The following is a 19,726-nucleotide window of genomic DNA, read 5'->3' on the forward strand; positions in this document are numbered from 1 at the left end:
ACCCCCTATGTATAGTGTTCATTCACACGAGATCACAATTTTTATTCCCCTTACAATCCAACCACTTGATAGGATAATGTAAGGAACAAATAGAATTACGTAAAAATTAAAATAAGATAAAAATTACCATAAAGTTGTTGAAGAAAACTCAAATGGTGGTCCATGAGACAGACATAATTGAAGGGGGATCAAAACTATCAGGGAAAAATGCCTCCTAGCCTTAAAAACAAGTTTTCACCGCGTATAAACTGTTGTTTTTAAGAGACTTTTCTTTAACATGAAGGAAAGTTATGCTATTGATGTTTATTCAGTAAGTAGGCTAAATATTTAAGCATTTTTCCCCTAATGGTTTTAAAAATTATCTCCTTCCTAAAAAAAAAAAAGTTTAAAAGTAAAACTTGAAATGGTAAGATAGCAAAATGACACAGAATGAAAAAAGAAAAAAGTACTTTATTCAGAGTACACTGATAAGTTTTTCAGTTCCATTCATGATTATAGTAAAAGAAAAAAAATCTCTTGCTGAGTATTATTTTACTTAAATAGTTAGGTTCAAGAAAAGCACAAGGCTCATAATACCAGCATGGGCCAGGGAGCTGTGTCCTATACAACTGGACTGAGAAACAATAGCTTGAATGGGGGAGGGGTGGAAAAAAGAAAGCTATTTTCCTTATAAATATATATGTATATATACACATATGTGCATGTGTGTATATCTGTTCTTTCATATGAACCACTCAAAACAAGTCATTTTACAAGTTGTTCTTTTCTGTATTTAAAATTGTCCTGTTAAATATTTAGAAGTTCCACAGGTGGTGGCTTCAATGGGATTTTTCCCAGAGTAAATTTGATGGATTGAAATTGCTCCAGTTCTCCTGCTGTTAGTTGATTCTTGGGTGTGAATAATATATTACCTGTTGTACTGCTGTTTGAGATGGGAAGAGAAGTGGATATGCTGTTACTTCCAAAGGTATCACTGGATGACTTGGAAAAAAGAGTGTGAGAATGGTAGCCTGGACTACCAAAACCAGCCACAGAACTGCTGTTTCCAAAGGCCGGGGCCATAGGAGGTGCAACGGGGCCTGCTGCACCTGTTGGAAATCCTGAAACCCCAGGAGATCCAAAACCAGACGCTGCAGGGGTTTTAAATGAAAAGGAAGCAGCAGATGTGACTTCCGGTTTCCCAAATCCAAGAGATGGAGTAGAAGTAGTGATGGCAGAACTGGCAGAGGGTACAGCTCCAAAGGCTGGAACACTCCCGAACACAGAAGGGCTTCCAGAAGGAGCAGTGGCAAATCCAGAGGTTATTTTAAAACTAAAATTCGGAGTATTATCACTGCTGCTGTTATTCACTGGAAAGCCTACAGAAAAAGAAAAAAACTATTATAGCCAGAAAATGTAGCCATATTACCCCCCCCACACACAACCCATTTCCCCCTTATCCTTGCTGTTTGGATGCTAAGAAGCTCATTGGAAGGGAGAAGGGAAAAGTGAAACTGAGAAGCGAGAACAAACCCATTAAATCCCATTTTCCTGCCTACTGCTCTCATGAGCACCATGATTTACCTTCACTGAAGGAGGCAGCTGTGAGAAACCTCAGGGATGAGAGAATGGACTTTCACTTTCGGCTCGCTCCCCCTCTCCCTGGAGCTGTCATGTGGGGCTAATGCTACGCTGTTGTACACAGTGACAAGAAAAGTCCTCACAGGTGCTGCTACCAGAGCTATGAAGCTCTTGGAACCTATTCCTGAAACACACTTCTGAAGCCTGAGCCATAGGGTCTTTCAGAGGACGAGCCCATTCTGGCCCCCACTGCACAAATGCTTGATGAGCCAAATTCTTAGAAGCGCCATTACGGAAGGTGGTGCTTTACAAAGGTGAATTTACAAGGGTGATTTAAAATGGTACTTAATGTACCTTCAAGCTTTATGATTTGAAACCTACATAATCCCTTTTCTAAATCAGTGAAGTCCTGTATCACTTTATCACTTACCTGGGGACCCAAATGCTACTGTTGGTTTACTGGCAAGTCCAAATGCAGGTGCTGCTTGATTTAGTCCATCTTTCACTTCAGAGAGCTATAAAAAACGGCAAATAAGAAAATAGTTGATGAATAATTCTCAAGTATGTTTTTTACAAGCTTTAGAGCCGATTTCAATGTTTAAAATGTGTACTTAAAAATGTGAAGTTAAATGTTTAACATAGAAAAATGCCCACAAAATGAATATGCATAGAAAAAAAATGGACCAACCTCAATGAGTAAAAAGTAATTGGCTGATGAATTATGCGTTATTTCAATTTATGCTTTTAAATATTTTCTAACTTTCTTCAACGAACACGTTAAAATCAGAAAAATCTGTTTAATAATACATTTCAGTGTCTACAGGCTGATCTGCATTTACCAAGAAACCTAGACATTACGTAAGGGACATTTAGAGGCTACCCAATCTACTTTAATGCTTGAACTGAAGTTGATTTGCAATTATATTATAAAAACTTACCACTAAAGTCTATTAAAATGTTTCCTATTCCCTACAAATACTTCACGCTCTTGCTATTTCCTGGTCTAGAAATGTCTTTCATCTCTGCTTACTGAAATCTTAATCTCCCTTTCAAGGAACTTTTCACTTACTCCTTACCTCCCAGAAGCCTTTCCTTTCCTAATCAACCCAAGCAGATATGATTTCTCTCATTTGGAAGCCCCAACAGCTTATTTTAAAAATAAACTTTATGAAGTATAGTTTACATACAATAAAATACATCCATTTTACATACCACACACACACACACAACCCCCCCACACACACACCTATCAAGATTTAGAACATTTCTGTCACCCCTGAAAGTTCGCTTGTGTTCCTTTTCCAAAGTCAACCCTCACCCAACACCTAGGGAACCACTCTTCTGCTTTCTATCACTATAGATGAGGTTTGTCTTTTCTAGAGTTTCATATAAATGGATTCATTAGTATGTACTCTTTTTTCAGTCTAGCTTCTCTGCCTCAGTGTAATATTCATTAATATATAAATGGATAAACAAATTGTATTATATTCACACAATGGATTAAAAGAATAGTGAATGACTTATTCAGCGTAAGAGTGAACTATTGATACATGCTAAGCAGCTATAGGTGGGCTCTCCACGGTGCTCACCTATAGAGGGGCCCCTAGGAAGCTGGCAAAGAGCAGGGAACTCCAGCCCCGAGGGAGGGTCTGCAGTTCTCTAGACTCAGTTATGCTTTCTGCATCAGCTCTCAGCAATGGTGACGGGCCACCTCTCGCTGGAATACTTCCCAAAAGTCCTACTAAATTCAAATGGCATCATAACAACTGAAAGATGGAAGAAATGAGCTTGCACAGGAGTCCAGTTATTCAGGACGCACATATGTAAGAAGGGATGGGAGGTGGGACTGTCGTATAGTCATTCCCAAGTTTAGGCGGTAACTACTCTCATAACCGTTTTCAGAAAGGAAAATTGGAAATATTAAATCTTAAATGTAAATGTCTCATTTTAAAATAAGGTTCTTAAGGACTTTTTATGGGGTAGAAAAATCCTAACTTTATTCACAGAGATAGTGAATGTGCTGCAGTCAGGATCACGCATCTTCGGAGACAGGTGGTCCTGTGTCTCCTAAAGGCACTTCTGTATAAGCCAGAACCATGTGGTGAGGAAAGATCCTCCAACCACAAAAGGGCACATTCCTCTCAATGTGCATTTGTAACATTTTTCAAAGCAATTTCCCTTTAAACACTCATAACCTGGAATACTTGAAGTTGTATTTTCCAATTTTCAAAATGAGTACTTCCAAAGTTTAAAACTTCGCCCTAAAAATAGCTTTAAAAAAGCATTATTTGTGCTTTTCTTTTTTTTTTTAAAAAAAGATTTTATTGGGGAAGGAGAACAGGACTTTATTGGGGAACAGTGTGTACTTCCAGGACTTTTTTCCAAGTCAAGTTGTTGTCCTTTCAGTCTTAGTTGTGGAGGGCGCAGCTCAGCTCCAGGTCCAGTGTCCATTACTAGTTGCAGGGGGGGCTGCCCACCATCCCTTGTGGGACTTGAGGAGTTGAACCAGCAACCTTGTGGTTGAGAGCCCACTGGCCCATGTGGTAATCGAACCAGCAGCCTTCGGCGTTAGGAGCACGGAGCTCTAACCGCCTGAGCCACTGGGCCGGCACCCTATCTGTGCTTTTCTGACTGAGGAACAGAGAGAAAGCAATTCCTGGACCTGGCCTCTAAATGCTGACATAGTTCTTGAGAATGAGTGTATCACAAATTCTTGATAGAAAATTTTAGCTCTGCTTTTCAAATTGAAAGTGAATTTTGCTGCAAAAAAGTAATAGTGAAGACACTTCCTTGTAAACTCTTCTATACTCACCAACGCTGTCTGAGTTGATGCATTTAGACTTTTCAGTTCATTCACCCTGTTCCTCCACTGATTTATTAACTGCTGGATGGAATTTAGCTGAAGAGAAAAGATAGGAAACTAACAAGTCAATTCTGAGTGTTTGTTTCTCAAACCACTTCACATGTTTGCCAAAATCCCAAAAAGTTTATAAGACATTTTTATGGGCCATAGCTTGTAAAATTTGCATTGACCTGCCCCTATTTGCCAAAGAAGTGCCCGCTGTAGTCCCCTCTCCCCGCTCCTCAACTCCTGTACCACCTGGTTAAGAAGCACAAGCACCTGGCAGCACAGACTGATACTTGGATGGGAGGTGAAAACATGTGCTGGTGAAAATGCATGATCATGACTCAGACAACCGAAAAATACAGTGCATGGCATTTCCTTTAGGTGCCCAACTTATCCAAGCCCAGTTGCGTTTACTTTTTGATGTTTGATGGTGAGAATGCTAATCTGTGGGACAGACTGCTGCGTTTAACTTTGTTTTCTAGCATTCACCACAGTGTCTGCACCTAAGAGGTGGTCCATAAATGTTTGTCAAATGATGAAAGAGTTTGACTTCTGGGACTGATTGCTGGGTAATTTGTAATAAAATAATGACACTGCTAGGTACTACAGTCAAAATATATTACCACCATTTTAGATAACCAACCAATTTCAAAGAAAGTAATTTATAAAATAAAAATGGCCTTGTCCTGAAAAATATTATAGATTGAGATCTTTGCCACTTTGCCAACAGAAGCAAGCCACTACGAATAGAGGACAGTAATTAACAGCTAATCTGTTATCGAGGTAGATGAAAAGGAAATAAACTTACATAACTCTGTAAGTTATTGCTTGTTAAGAAGTTATGGTATTCAAGCCTCAACTCCTCTGGTGAAATGTCTGTGAAACCTGAAGTGAGGAATCAATTGGAATCTTTAAAATAAATGCCAATACTTTTGATAGTAAAGCTACAGGTGCTAGACAAGAACATATGCTAATGTTGTGATCATTAGAAAATTTTCATAATTATGAGGGAAAAAATTCAAAGTGTGTACTCTCGTCAATGTTTAGCAAAGTATCAAATCACAGTAAAAGATAGTTGGCTATTTGATCTTTGAAGGGGGAAAATTTTCTAAAGATAAATGGAATGGAAGGAATAATAAAGAGAAGAAAAAGAAAGCTGACTACGTATACAATCAAACTTCTGTCTAAAAAAATGTTCTGTATGTCAGAAGCTACAGTAAGCAAAATTAAAAGGCAAATGATAAGCTGGGAAAACCATAATTACAACATGACAGGAGAAGAGCTAATGCCAATGTATAAATAGCTCTTACAAATCTATAAGAAAAATAAGTTAATATGAGCAAGATAATAAACAGGCAATTCACACAAAAAATTCAAATAGCCAGTAAATAAATTAAATAAAAATGGTCAATTTAAAAATATAACTTAAAATATTTTAGAGATAAAATGCTTTACTTATTGGACTGGCAACATTTAAAAATGAAAGTTTATTGTTGCTCAGGACGTGGTGAAGTGGACATTCTCCTGAATCGCCATTTATGGAATTAAAAAGGTACTTTTTTGGGAATAAAATTGCCTTAGAAATGTTCACACCTTCTGACCTTAATAAAATATCTAGGATTAAACCTCAGGAAATAATTAGATGCGTAAACAAAGGGTGTTAATGTATAAAGATGTTCATCCTAGTATTTTTAGTAATAGAGATAAACTGAAAAAAACAAAGTAGAATACAAAACTAGATTATGATCCTATTTATATATCTATATATATATATTTCTATATATAGGTATATATATATATATATATATATATATATACCTATATATATATATGCAAGAAATTTGTGTGTGCATATTTTGAAAGAAATATACTAAAATGTTAGTTTTTATCTTTGTGAAATCATGTGATCCTTATTTTATTTATATATTCCTGTATTTTTCAAGTTTTCTATGGGCAATAGCTGTAACTTTCACAATTAGAAAAACTTTTTAAGAAAGAAAAAAAAATGTTCAGGATATTTTCTACAGAGAATTACTTGTAATCCAGGTATCATTAATTCCAAGGAAGCTTACTCCAAGAATAAAGAAAAGACTTAACATGCAAATCAGAACCCTGGATTCCCTCTAACAACTTGTTAATTCCTAGGTGTTTTAGCCTGAGCAGTTGATTTTTATTAGGCCTGAAAACCTAGCAATTACCTTGCATTTCTCTTTCCCCACATCTAATTAACAAGCATCCTGCCAGTTCTAGCTCCAAACCAAACCCGAATTAGACCAATTCTATCTCCACTACTAGTAACTCCAACCCAATCATCAGTAACTGTCTCCTAACTCATCTCTCTGCCTCTATTTTGCCCCTACCTCTGCCTCCAATAGACCATTTCTTTTCACACAAGTCTGACTGAACTTTATCTAATCCGATCATTTCCCTCTCCTGCTGAAAGCTCTTCATGGTTGCCCAGCACAGTTAGGCCCATCATGATGGCTGACTCTGGCCTTATGTCATGTTACTCTTTCCCTGATTTACTCTCCTCCAGCGATTCAGGCCTCACTCATCTTCAAACATGCCAACGTTGTTCCCATTAGCACCTTCACACCAGCTGCTCCTATTGGCAGGAACGTTTTCCACAAATCTTCCTACGAGTGACATGTTCCCTTCATTCAGACGCAGCTCCTGAGCATGGATAACCACTCCATCGAAAGGAACATGTCCCTCTAGTTACTCCTCCCCCTTCCAGCTATTCCTCATTTGAACCACTGAACACAGAAATGATCTGGTTGACTACGTTCCCAATTCTCTCAAGGGCAATACAAAAGTCATATTTATTCTAGCTGCACAAGAAAGGTTAATTCATCGTCATGGATGCGTAAGGACAGAGGTTCTCTGACTTATTTGGTCTCAGGACCCACTTACGTTCTTAAAAATCATTAAGGATCCCAACCAGCTTTTGCTTACATGGCTTATATATACCAATATTTGCCATATTTGAAATGAAAACTGAGAAATGTAGGAAATATTTAATTTCATTTCAAAATAAAAAACTAATTCCCTATGAACATAAATGAAACAACTGTTTTCCAAAATAAAAACAAAAATCTAGTGAGATGAGTGGCATTGTTTTATGTTTGTATATTTCTTTAAGGTTTGGCTTAATAGAAGACCGCTGGGTTATTATACCTGCTTCTGCATTCAATCTGTTGCAATATATTGCTAAGTTGCAGTGTATGAAGAAAACCTGTTCTTATACAGGTATGTAGTTGGAAAAGGATGCCTTTTCAGATAATTGTGAATATTCTTCTTTGATATTACACCAAAACTTGACAGGTGGCAGTTTCTAAAAGGTTAGCTATAATATGGACTCAAATCATATTAATGAACTTTTTGTATAGTTATACTAAATCCACTGGTTTATCTTGCACTCAGAAAGGATTTTTCAGCCATGTATAATTTTATAACATCATAGATTTGTCATTTGGAAAATATTGGTTAACTGAGTTATCCAGACCTTCCAAATGTTGGCACGTCAAAAAATTCATGTTTGTGAATGTCATTCTCCATCTCATCAGAAGAGACTGGAAGTAAAAAGAAATCAGCACACTCACAGTGTCAGAAAATAGTTTTCCATAATTCTAATTTTCACTTGAAAGCTTCAATTTTGTCACTGGCAATAAACACTGTCAGTTGTTTTCTTTGAAGTCACAAGCTCACTTCCTTTATTTTTTTAAGAAAATGTCACCATATACTTAAGTCTAAATAACCATATTTCTTAGTCAATCTTTCAAATAAACTTGTCCGTGATCAAGTAGCTAGTTCAGCTTACAAGACAAACAATCAACACTAGCGCTTTCCCTCAAGATAACCATCATACTTGAGTACATGTGCTTCCCATTTTGTTGGACAGAATATTAAAAAGGTTTGCACTCAAGGGTCAAGGTTTAATACAATTAATAATTTTTACCATTTCATCAAGGACACTCTGAAGTAAAAATGGCATTAGAAGTTTTTAAATTGAGTACTGTAGTCTGCTAGTACAGTTTGCTGTCTCTGTTTTGCCTCATACTAAGACACAAGGAGTTTTACTCATCAATGATTTTGCACCAACAGTGCAAATGTCAACACAGTGACAATGGCAATTAATGTGTTAGCATTATTATGAAAGTATTTTTGAACTTTTATAGCTCCTATAAGGGTCTCAGGAATAGTGTTGCCAAATTTAGCAAATGATGATACAGGATGACCAGTTAAATTTGAAATTCAGACATACAACAAATACTTTTTTAGGATAAATATGTCCCAAATATTACATGGGATATTCATATGCTAAAAATATTATTCTTTGTTTATCTGAAATTTAAATTTAACTGGGTATCCCATATTTTATCTGACAACCCTACTTAGGGATCTATATTCCACATTTTGAAAATCTCTGCTTTAGGGCTTTAGGCATTAGGTTCAATTCTGAACTGATTAAAAAAGGCTTAACACTTCTTTATTTTCTCTATAGAAAAATAAGTATCTGATATTCTCTTATTTATTTGTTAAGACTTATCATCTTCTGCCCTCAACTACTTCACAAAGAAAGGATCTTGTCTGTGTTGCTCATCACTACATCCCAGCACTTAGAATAGGCACAAAAGAAATTCAATACGAATATGATGGATGATTGAGTAAATAACTAAGGTGTGGTGTGACACAAATGCTTACAGAGAACGAGTAAGTAGAGATCCCAGAGCTCTGAGGGATTGCAAGGGATCTCATTTGCTAGGTACCTGCTGTTTACTCATAGGGCAGAGGCCCAGGACCCCCCAGAATTGGGCTGAGAGAAGTGCTGTGGTCTAGGTTTCAGCCCAGAAACGGCTTAGGGACGATGGACAAGAGAAAATGGGAAAGAAAGGGGTATTCTAAAGAAATGCTATCCCTGTAGCCCAGCTAATGCTCCTTATTTTCAAACATTATCTCCAGGATAGGTCTCAACATGCCTTATGAAAAACAACTATTCTTAGAAGGAAAGATAGGAGAAAAAGAGAAAACAGAATCAGGCAGCTAAGGCCTTAATGGCAGGCTGGATGTGACCCTTTTATTCACTGCAGGCAGTCAAGAGGTTCTGAAGTTGTATCTACAGGGAACCAAGAAAGCACAGCCTCTTCCCAGGCCTATAGAATTGGAATTGTGGCAGGTCCTGATTTTACTATTTTCTCATGAGAACTACATATCTTAAAAGAACCTCAATCTTTGAATTACAAAGTTCTGCTAGAATACTCAGATACTTTAAACTGTGTCCAAACTTGCCTAACTGTAGCCTATGTTTGTGGTTAATTTCTTTAATTTGGCATGGTCTTAGTTTTATAAAATAATAGTTATAAAATATATTTTAAAAACACAATTTCTCAGTTACCTGAAATATTAGATTTCTTCTCTTTATTCACTGGTGAATAAACGGAAAACATCCACTGCCCTGATGATTCCCAGATCTCCATATCTTTTATGATTCCTTCCCTTTCAAAAAACAAAAACAAAACAAACACCTTTTTCATCTGCTTATCAAAATTTATTATTTATAATTTTCAATGACTGAAATATTACAGTATAATTTTAGATTTTTTTCAATTATATTTTCTGAAGTGTTCTTTAAAGCAGAAGCTTATATAAATATAAACTATATTTCACGATTACAGATATTATAATATCAAAGAAGTTCAAACTTTTTACTTGATTTTCCAGTAAATTGAACAATTAAGCAATATATTTAATTGAGAATTATTATACTATTCATTTAAAAAAAATGAAATAAAACATACTAACATTAATCTTTCTCTGTTCATTATTATAAACATGAATGATCATTTAACTGGGAAAGACAGAAAGTAATATAGAACCATAATATTTTCAAAGTGGGTGGGACTTTGGGAGATCATTTTTTTCTAATTCTCATATTTTGCAAAAGGGGAAACAGACCTACATCCATACAATTAATTTGTTGGCAAAGGTGTGGATAGATTCAGCTCTAAATTATCGCCCCGTCCCCAGTCCAGAATGCTATAATTAATAAAATGATACCACAGAGAATCTATATAAAGTTTTGGATTTTTACAATATTATCAAATATTAGAAGGGGGGAGGTTCATTTTTTTTTTTTTAATCAGTTTTATACAGTACATGGCTCAAAATGTTTACCACTAGTTCTAATTTCATCATGGGAAGTAAAAGACCTACAAGTATATTTAAGTTCTGTCCTGGGAGCCGGGAGCTGAGGAAACAGTTACAGACAGCCAGGTACTGTTTTGGCACCAGCCGTAAATTCTACCACCAATGTTCCCAAGAAATAATAAAGAATCTACTTCACAATAATGAAGGAAATCAAATGAAACCAGTTTGAATGGGGTAACTGAAGTAAAAATTTTAGAAAGATAAGTACGAGATGCTGTAAGTGACCTCCAAGATCACAAGTTGCTTTAAATTACTTCATACTTTGTAAAGGTCTCATAATTTATAACAAACTTAAGCAGGTCTATTTTAGAAAGATATTCACAATACAGTGATATTAATAAAAAAGTGGGAAAAGCATAATTAGCCCTAAAAAGGCACTGTACTGCTATGGAAAGATGACACATTTTTAAGTGAAATGAAGTCTAGTAAGATATATGGAAAATAGTGGTTATCTCTGAGTGATAGAATCAATGAAGTCTAGTAAGATATATGGAAAATAGTGGTTATCTCTGAGTGATAGAATCATGGGAGCTTTTTCTTCTTGTTCCTTATTCTGATTTTTAAAATAATGTATTACTTCTTTTTTCAAAAATATATTGTAGGTATTTTGAAAAAAATAAGAAAATGGTTAACAATTTTTCTGAAGGCTTTCACTTACAAAAACTTCTGTTCATCTTTTTGCCCATCAGAGCTACATGAGGAAGCAAATGAGTTCTGAGACAATCCAAACCCCCTATTCCTGCTAGTTGAAGCTCCAGAATCAAAAGAACGAAAAGATGGTGTTTCTTGATCTCTGCTGCCCCCCCATGGTGTGGATTTGGAGAAACTGGGTGGCTGGATAACATTGGAGTATCTCTGGCTGGTAGAATTCCATCCACGTCTGTTACTACCTGAAATAAACAATAAAACAAAACAATTTTACCAGCAACTCCTCTTTAAATCTCTAATAATTGCATTGTATTTTTGTCTTACTACATGCAGACATTATGCAAAGATTCAACATTTTCACTCATTTTAAATCACAAAAACTCTTCATTTTTGACTTACATAGTTAAGCGTAATATCAACAAATAACATAATGGTCTAATTGCATTTTTGTTTAACAAGACTGAGAGGACTGTAAATCCATAGAAAAATGATACCAGGGGTGCCAAAAAAATGTATACAAGTGGACACTTTGGTCAATGTTGCTCAAGCAGTAGTTCACCGTAATCAGCGGTGTCTGGGTACTGATGGTAACCACTTTGAGCACCTCTTGTAATTGCAGAAGTCAAACGTGACTTGTATTCATCTTTTGTTATTGGTATATATTACTACAATTTTAATAGTTTTCTTTTCTCAAAATGTGTATACATTTTTTTGGCACCTTCTTTATATTACTAAGTTCAGCTGACATAAGCTTATTAAGCAAACAACTGCTTGATAGTGGAATGGACAGAGGGACAATCCTAAATTATAAGCTCCTTCAGGATAAAAAGCTGTGTCTTTATCATTCTTTGCCACCCCACTGGGCCCTTATAGTGATGAAGTCTGAAAAGTGGGGAATGTATTAAACTGAATATAAAAGATTAGATTCAGGGGTGGCAAATTAGCTCAGTTGTTTAGAGCGTGGTGCTAATAACACCAAGATTGCTGGTTTGATACCCGCATGAGCCAATGTGAGCTGCGCTCTCCTTAAAAAAGAAAAAAAGGTTTAAATAAACTGTAGTTTTAAAAAAGAAATTAGATTATACCCACCTCCCTCGAATAAATGCTTAAAATTTTTTGACTCAGTCTTCGCTCTGAGAAAACACATACGCATCTATCTTTCATAGGAAAATTATAAAGGAAATTTACATATGAATAAGTGCATTGAGTTCCTCTATTGTGAGATTTCTAACGTTTCATAATTATCTAAATGAGCTAACAGAACTCTATCCTCTCTATATACATTTTTTTAAAAAAATCTTATCACTTCAACTATCTCATTTACTCATCACTTCCTACTTGGGGCCAAGATAATTCACCTTGTTTCTGACTGAATTAGAAGATATTCCATTAAACATATTAAAAACTGGATAGGAGATACACTCCTTTATGACAATTCAACTCCCAACCCTAAAAGTACTTATTAAAACCAGACATTTGCTGGGACAGATCCCTCAAGTAGGGGGTTAATGGTGTTTTATTTTTCTAAAGTTCCAAATCTTTGGGGGATGACACAAATGAAGGAATTCAATCCATCTTTTGTATGTAGCTTTTGGCCGTCATACTCATTAATAACCCCATTAGTATTCATTCGTTTCTGGTAGCGGAATACCGTTTACTTGATGGATTTTAGTTACACACTTTTTTCGTCCATCTATCCACTCAACATTCATTTTCTAATTGCTGTATGTGTGAGTTTCTACAGAATGCCAACTACGATATTCTGTTGTTCCCGGAGATACACTCACATTTATTAGGTCCCGAGCCCTAACTTTTGGTGTGGAATATTTCACTCGACCAATTGTGGGTTGATGCAAAGGCTGTCGTCAAGATGAGGGGTCAGGCGTGAGACCGCAATGTAACACCAGTTTTAAGGTGGTCAGAGGACCACCCCTAGGGGAGGAAAGGGAGAGGAGATGGTGCGGAGGGGTCAGCATTTTGTGGTACCTTAGACTGTTTCCATCGTTTAAGAAAATAAAACCTCTTCGTGCATTGTGGTTTCACGTCTGATCCGTCCTCTCCGTGAAGACAGGCCTCCGGCATCACCCACAGCTGGCGAATTTCACCACCACTCCAAAGCTTCCGCGCTGACGGAGGCCCAGGAGGCAGCCCCACGTGCCCCCCCCCCACCTCCCCCCCCCACCACTCCCTCCCGAGTCCTTCGCTGCGCGTCCCATCCGCCCAACGTCGCCCCAAATGTGCAGCGCGCGCGTCCGTCTGAGAAACGGCTTTACAGCTTTTACTAGATTTCCAAGGGCGTTCTCGACTCCCCCAAAGTTGAGGTCTGGAATGACCCCGGCTGCCAGCCTCTCCCTCGGAAAAAAAGTGGGGGTAAACATGTTATTCAAGGAGTCAGGGAAACACCACGGATCCGGAAAGGCAGGAAAGCAAGGCGGCGTCTGGTCGCCCCGTGCCGAGTCCCCGCACCACCGCCACCCCCCGACAGGGCAGTTTTCACGCGCACAGCCGACGGAAAACCCGTGGTTTGGCAGCAGCATCCAGAACCACGCTCCTGCCTTCATCCGCTCGACAAAAATCGACCGCGTGATAAGGTCGGGAAGAAACCGTGTGCCCGGCCGGGGGCGCAGGGACGTCCACGTCGCCTGACCCGTGCGCCGCGGTGCTCTGCCGAGCCCCACGCGGGACGCCCGTTCCCTGCCCGCCGGACCCCACGCCACGCCCTCCCCAGCTCGGTTAGCGGCGGCGGAGGACTGAGGACAACGTCACCTGAGGGCTGGAGCTGCCGTCCCCCGCCCGCACCCCCGGCACCAGGGTGTTCGTTCCAACACCGCTCTCCAAAGCGGCACCGGCCTTGAAGGAAGAACTGACAGATGGTCATTACGGCGGCGTCTCCCGCCCGGAGGTCTTCAACCCGTACTCTTGGACCTAGGACCCAAAGCAACGGAAGGTTCCGGCCCCGCTCTGTGACGTCATCTTATCGCGCCTAGGAAAGGCCCTTTCTCTCTTGTTCCGCCCCCAGTGCGATGAGAGGCGTGAATTTTACCCAGTAGGAGTTGAGAAGAGCAGGTTCCCGCCCCGCCCCCTCACGTCACGTACTGAGTGTGTGGCCTAGGAAGGCGGAAGGTTTGAGCGGTTCTGTGAAGGAGCGCGCTTGACGCTAGTGCAGTTCCTCTGGGTGCAAAGGAGGCTGGAGATGGAAATCAGAAGAAGGCGAGTGAAGCAAACCCAGGACTTCAGCAAGGCCCCGAGAGGATTCGCTTTGGTTTGAGAGACCGAGTAGTAGTTTCGTGTGTAACTGCTGAGAAAGTAAGTCTGCCCAGCCGTTCCTCAGGATGGGTAACAGTGTCAGTTAAAGCCAGTTAACAGGAAAACAATGTTTCTTTTAGGGACAGACTGCAACTGGAAAGTGTAACAATCCCCATCTTTGGATGAGTGCTACGTTCTTACACATCGAGAAACCTTGTTCTTTCACATAAACGTTGCCATTGGAAATTACATCAGTAGGAATGAAACCTCCTATTCTTGGCTGGAGGCTCTAACTAGATAGTGGAAAGGGGAAGCAGTCTTGATTTCTACCCAAGAGCGGAGCTCACGTTAGGGATTCCTGAAAAACAACATTCCGTATTTTCTTAACTTCGTAGTTTCCAAGGAAACACGGCCTGACCACCACTTCTGAGTCCAGATCAGATGTTGATGCCTTTACACATCGCTCTGCTTTGCTTTGAGCCAATCGATACTGTTTTTAAATTTTAGCTGAAGTCCACCTTCCTCACAAATCCTACACTAACTCTCTTTTTCTCTGTATGGTGAGACACCCTGCAGTTCCAATGGAGTGCAGTCTCCTTGGTCGCAGCGAATCAAATCTGACTTGGTTGGATTACAGGTTTGTCCCTGGTAGTTTAGGGTGATTGGCTATTGTTGTTTGGGTCACCTATTTGGGATTTTGAGGACAGTGGAATCTACAGGAACACTGGGAATAACTAGTGCAACTTAGTTTATTTTTAAAAACCCATTTAATTCATTTGTTTTGACACAAATTTATGGAAGAGTTACAAAGAGAGTACAAAGAAAAAATTCCTGAGCCAGTTGAGACCATATCGCAGACCCGATGCCCCATCAGCCAAATACTAACTGTATTTCCTACAAAAAAAGGGCATTCTACACAAGCACAATACAGTCACCAAAATCAGGACATTAATAGTGATGCATTGCTGTCATCTAATTCTCAGGTTCCGGAAATCCATGTTTTGCCAAATGTCCCAATAATGTCCTTTAAAGGAAAATGATCCAGTTCAGAATCATTATTGATTTACTCCTGCTTCTTTACAGTTCTTTAGTCTTCTTCATTCTGGAACATTTCGTCCGTCTTTCTTTGACGTTGACGTATTAAAGGTTACAGCACGTTATTTTGTAGAAGTTCCTCTGCAGATTTATCTGTTTTCTCATGATTGGATTCAGATTATGCATCTTTGGCAGGATTATCGCAGAAATGATGCCGTAGTCTTCACATTGCACCTATCAGGTTGTGCACAATTTGTCCGATTACCTGTGATGTTATTAATAAGGATTTTTGTGGGGAGATCATTTAAAAGTATATAAAAATCACATTCCTCACCAAACTTTTTGTTCATTCACTTATTTATTCCTATCAGTATGGATTCATGGTTTTCAGTTTTATTCAGTGGGTGATAATCTGTTTCTATCATTTATTTTGATGCGCAAATCATCCCAAATTTGGCCAGTGGGAGCCACTTTAAGCTCCTTTGTTCTTTTGACATATCCCGTGATTCTTTGAGTTCTTCACTTGCTGGCCCCAAACATGCTCCAGGCTCATTTTGCACTTTTCCTGCTGCAGGAAAAGAAAGACCTTGGTACCACCAAAGATCTGAACTCCAAGTTCGCTCATTGCTATTGTGATGTCTTTGCTCCCAAGTCCTTTCATGGGCATTGTTAGGGAAAATATACTATAGACAGGCACACGGTTACATCAATACATAACCCTGTATCTATTTATATTTAAAACTATGAGTTCACACTGATAACCTTTGATTCCAATCTAAGGTCACAGGATTCATTTTATTTTTCTCCTATATTTCAAACTTCCTTCTTTGATAGTGAGATACTTGACTCCCATTATTCTTAACATGTTTATTTTGAGCAATCCTCTCGTGTGAACCAATCTCTCATTGTGGCCATTAACTTCTTGTCCATGCAAATGCCAGCATGTGTAAGGACTTTGCTGGGATCACAGACCTAAACTACCAGTGGTGGCGGAAGCTTAAATGAGTGTGAGCAGGGTGCCTGGTGAAAGTGGAGAGGTGGGCAAGGCCAGAATCCTGATTGAGACCATCCAGGTGGAGTGCTGTATGAGACGATGCTGAGGCATGCAGAGCTCGGTCGTGATCAGTTAGGGGAGGGGTAGTGAAAATCATGAGTGGGTCACACGAAGGAAAGTTCCAGTTTCAAGACAGTAGAGTAAAAATACTTCTGCTTCCCTTTCCTCTTGAAAATCATCTCAAAATAAGAGGCCAAACAAGCAAAAACATCATCTTTGATTATACTAGGAGATAACCATCATCTCACATATAATTTTTGAAGGCTGAATGCATATGGAAAAAGACTAAACAGTAAATTACTTAGCAAAGACCAGAACTTGGGGAAAGGCACCGGCAGTGTCTGCCTCGGAGCCTCCAGAAGGAACCAACCCTGCTAACATCTTGATGTAGGATTTCTAGTCTCCTGCACGGTTTAAGCCACCAGGTTTGTGGTAATTTGTTACAGGAGCCATAGGGAACTAATATATGGAGAAAATGGGGTGACTGCTGATAAGTATGGCATTTCTTTGTGTGGCGAAAATGTTCCAAAATTGTGGTGACAGTTGTACAACTCTGTGAATATGTTAAAGACCATATTAAATGGTGAATTGTTTGATATGCAAATTATACCTCAATATAGCTGTCATGTACATAAAAAACCCTACATAAATAAAAGTATATCATTATGCTTTTTATAATTCCTTTTTCACGTAAACATTTTTAGGGTTTGAGATGATAAACTTCCATTTAAAGAAAACAATGAAAATTAAAATAGAAACACTGCTTCATAAATTTGCAAAACAATCATTACCTAACACATTTAAAATAAAGAATGAATAAAACTTAGTAGTCTATTTTTAGTTTAAAAATATTTAATATCACCAGATGAAAACATTGAAGGTGACAACTTTATATGGCTCATTCCACACTCCGTCATGTAAAAGGGCAAAATATTACTAGGAAAGAAATGAGCAGATGGGTTTATAAAAGATTTATTGACCACACAAAAGCAATTAATACAAGGTGACAAATATCTCATTCAAATTATTACAAAATTTTTAGATATAATGGGGTCAAATACCTTTGATGTGTCTTGCTAAGAAAAAGAAATTATGTACCATTTTAATTCATAAGAAGTTCAAAGACAACACTGATATTGGATAACTATCAGTGCTATTCTACTGACCTATAAATTTGCTATAAATAGCTTTATTTTTTACTAGTCAATCACTCTTACGATTGGATTTTATGTAACAGTGAGAACTGAAGAGCCCTAATAACTTTTTAAGCACTGGGTAAAACAGTGATATAAATTAATGACGTGTGCTAACTTGGTATTTTGTGTTTAAAAGGTGGAATATAGTTAATTGGACTGAATCTATTTCATGAGGAGTTTGGTACATTTTTAAATACCAAAATGTTCATGAAGTTTTGTGAGTGTGTGTATGCCTTGACTCACTCTGCCTTGTTTTTGAAATGGAATATGTTTGGCACTAAATGGGGCATATGAAGACAAGCAAAATTATGTGAGACGAAGCTGCTCCATCGGAGTTGCGTATCTTGACTTATAATTCATACTATTTCTTAGTTCTTGCTGAACTGAAACAACCAGACCTAATACCATAGCACTTCTGTGATATGAAAATAGAATCTAGAGCTAAGACGAGACTGCTTCACTGATGCGCCAATCCCCCACTCTGTCATAATCATAGTTATAAGTGTGACATTCACTTAAGAATTCATATTTTCACCAAATGCTTATAATTTTTCAAGTTTTCTTGCTAGATGCGTTCTTGGTGATGCAGCCAGCTAAAATATGGTCTTTGAATTAAGTAAGGAAATCCATATTTAAAAAAAACAACACCTATTTTATAGGGATCTTTCTTTACTTGAATCTTCCTTCAACAAAGCAAATCGCCACACTAAAACTTTGTAACAAAACTCTTGGAACAAAGCCCTAGTGGCCATATTTTTGAGTCTCCGATGAGTCTCGAAGTCCACTCATTTTTCATGTTTCAAGGGTTTCTTCATTTGCTCCACAAGTATCGACAACACAAATTAAACAGCTTGTTACTGGAAAAGCTCGGACTTTGGAGTTGGCAACCCATTTGTCTGTTTCAGTATTATATTCAAGGATGTGTCCTAATCGACCCACACCTTGAAAACCAGCCAAGACATAAACTATAGAGCCAACTGCTGCACACTTCACGGTCACGCCCTTCCACGGCATAGGTGACACCATCTTCCATTCGTTTAACTTAATATCATAGTATTCCACATTGTCCAGACCACCTTCAAAAGAATAAAACAACACGAACAACTAGATGAACATTCTAAGACCTCCTCATCATTCTTTGCATTTTCCAACATTTTATTATGAAAGTTTTCAAGCATGCAGAAAAGCTGTAGGACATGTTCAATGAATGCCCACATATCTACCCACATATTTAAATATGCCCACATATTTAAATTCTTACTGTCACTTCAACACAACAGAAATTTAATTTTTATTTGTCATTTTAGAATCATAAATATTTACATTCTACAAAATTAAATATTTTCTGTCTGTGCTGGAAAAATAAAAAAACAAACCAATCTGCGGATTTTCCTTCTGATGAACTTTGATTGTAATCATTCACATGTCCTTCTGCTCTTTATCTTTCAGCAGTTTATAGATAACAATAATGAGTAGAGACAGGAGAAAGGAAAGCAACTGTTTCTTTGTTATACTTAAGTAATGTTTACAGGTACTGACTAAAATGAGGTTTGTACTCTATCTAGGGATTCAGTCCTGATTCGCCATTATTTAAAGCAATTACTTAAGATTTTAGTACATTATTAAGAAAATAAAAAGGTCAAATTTATTCATTTAAAAATAGTAATATTGGTATTTTCATTCAGTGTTTAAAAATGTTTAGGAAACTTCCATTTAGATCCTAGGTACAAGTCCTAAAGCCAGTATTTAAAAAGTTTTATAAGTTTTTTTTAAAGTTCAAATGTTTCTGTCACTTAATAGTTCTTAAGCTACCTGTCCCCAGGAGGTGTTTTGAAACGTGTGGAAGCAGTCTGAGATTGTCACAGGACTGAAGGCCACTACCCACATTTCACGGACAGGAATGTTACACATACTCCAATGTTTCATAAAATA

At 37.9% G+C, this 19,726-nt stretch overlaps 2 protein-coding genes across 7 annotated transcripts in view; both read right to left on the reverse strand.

The window, feature by feature from the left end:
* Positions 1-430: 430 nt before the first annotated feature.
* NUP42 (nucleoporin 42) lies at positions 431-14,255 on the reverse strand. Of its 3 annotated transcripts, none has more exons than XM_081080327.1 (7): positions 14,030-14,255; positions 11,274-11,505; positions 9,804-9,904; positions 5,217-5,293; positions 4,373-4,459; positions 1,991-2,075; positions 431-1,358 (listed from the first exon to the last, which is right to left on the reverse strand). In XM_081080327.1, exons 1-7 carry the CDS (start codon positions 14,139-14,141, stop codon positions 787-789), a joined length of 1,266 nt encoding a protein of 421 aa, XP_080936453.1. In that variant the 5' UTR covers positions 14,142-14,255; the 3' UTR covers positions 431-786. The 3 variants fall into 3 exon arrangements, with proteins under 3 accessions (XP_080936453.1, XP_080936454.1, XP_080936455.1); XM_081080328.1 differs by having other exon boundaries at positions 13,250-14,234; XM_081080329.1 differs by lacking the exon at positions 14,030-14,255 and adding an exon at positions 13,051-13,195.
* A 987-nt stretch (positions 14,256-15,242) lies between these two features.
* The window catches only part of KLHL7 (kelch like family member 7), a 62,089-nt gene continuing 57,605 nt past the window's right edge, over positions 15,243-19,726 (reverse strand). For 3 of the 4 annotated variants that reach the window (XM_081079925.1, XM_081079923.1, XM_081079924.1), the window contains exon 11: positions 15,267-18,870. In XM_081079925.1, coding sequence (XP_080936051.1) covers positions 18,587-18,870 — 284 coding nt within the window. In that variant the 3' untranslated portion in view covers positions 15,267-18,586. Of the gene's footprint in view, positions 18,871-19,726 lie in introns of all 4 variants that reach the window. The other variant, XM_081079922.1, reaches the window with a different exon arrangement.

The sequence above is a fragment of the Rhinolophus hipposideros genome, assembly GCF_964194185.1.
Source record: "Rhinolophus hipposideros genome assembly, chromosome: 18".
Classification (NCBI taxonomy): Eukaryota; Metazoa; Chordata; class Mammalia; order Chiroptera; family Rhinolophidae; genus Rhinolophus; species Rhinolophus hipposideros.

Bases quoted from the DNA above. Each gene is read 5' to 3' on its own strand.
- NUP42 (XM_081080327.1), bottom strand. From the start codon at position 14,141: ATGACCATCTGTCAGTTCTTCCTTCAAGGCCGGTGCCGCTTTGGAGAG. The intron at 11,506-14,029 runs GTGACGTTGTCC...TGTTTATTTCAG, and splicing joins ACGGCAGCTCCAGCCCTCAG to GTAGTAACAGACGTGGATGG. The intron at 5,294-9,803 runs GTAACTGAGAAA...TCCTCACTTCAG, and splicing joins GAAGAAATCTAATATTTCAG to GTTTCACAGACATTTCACCA.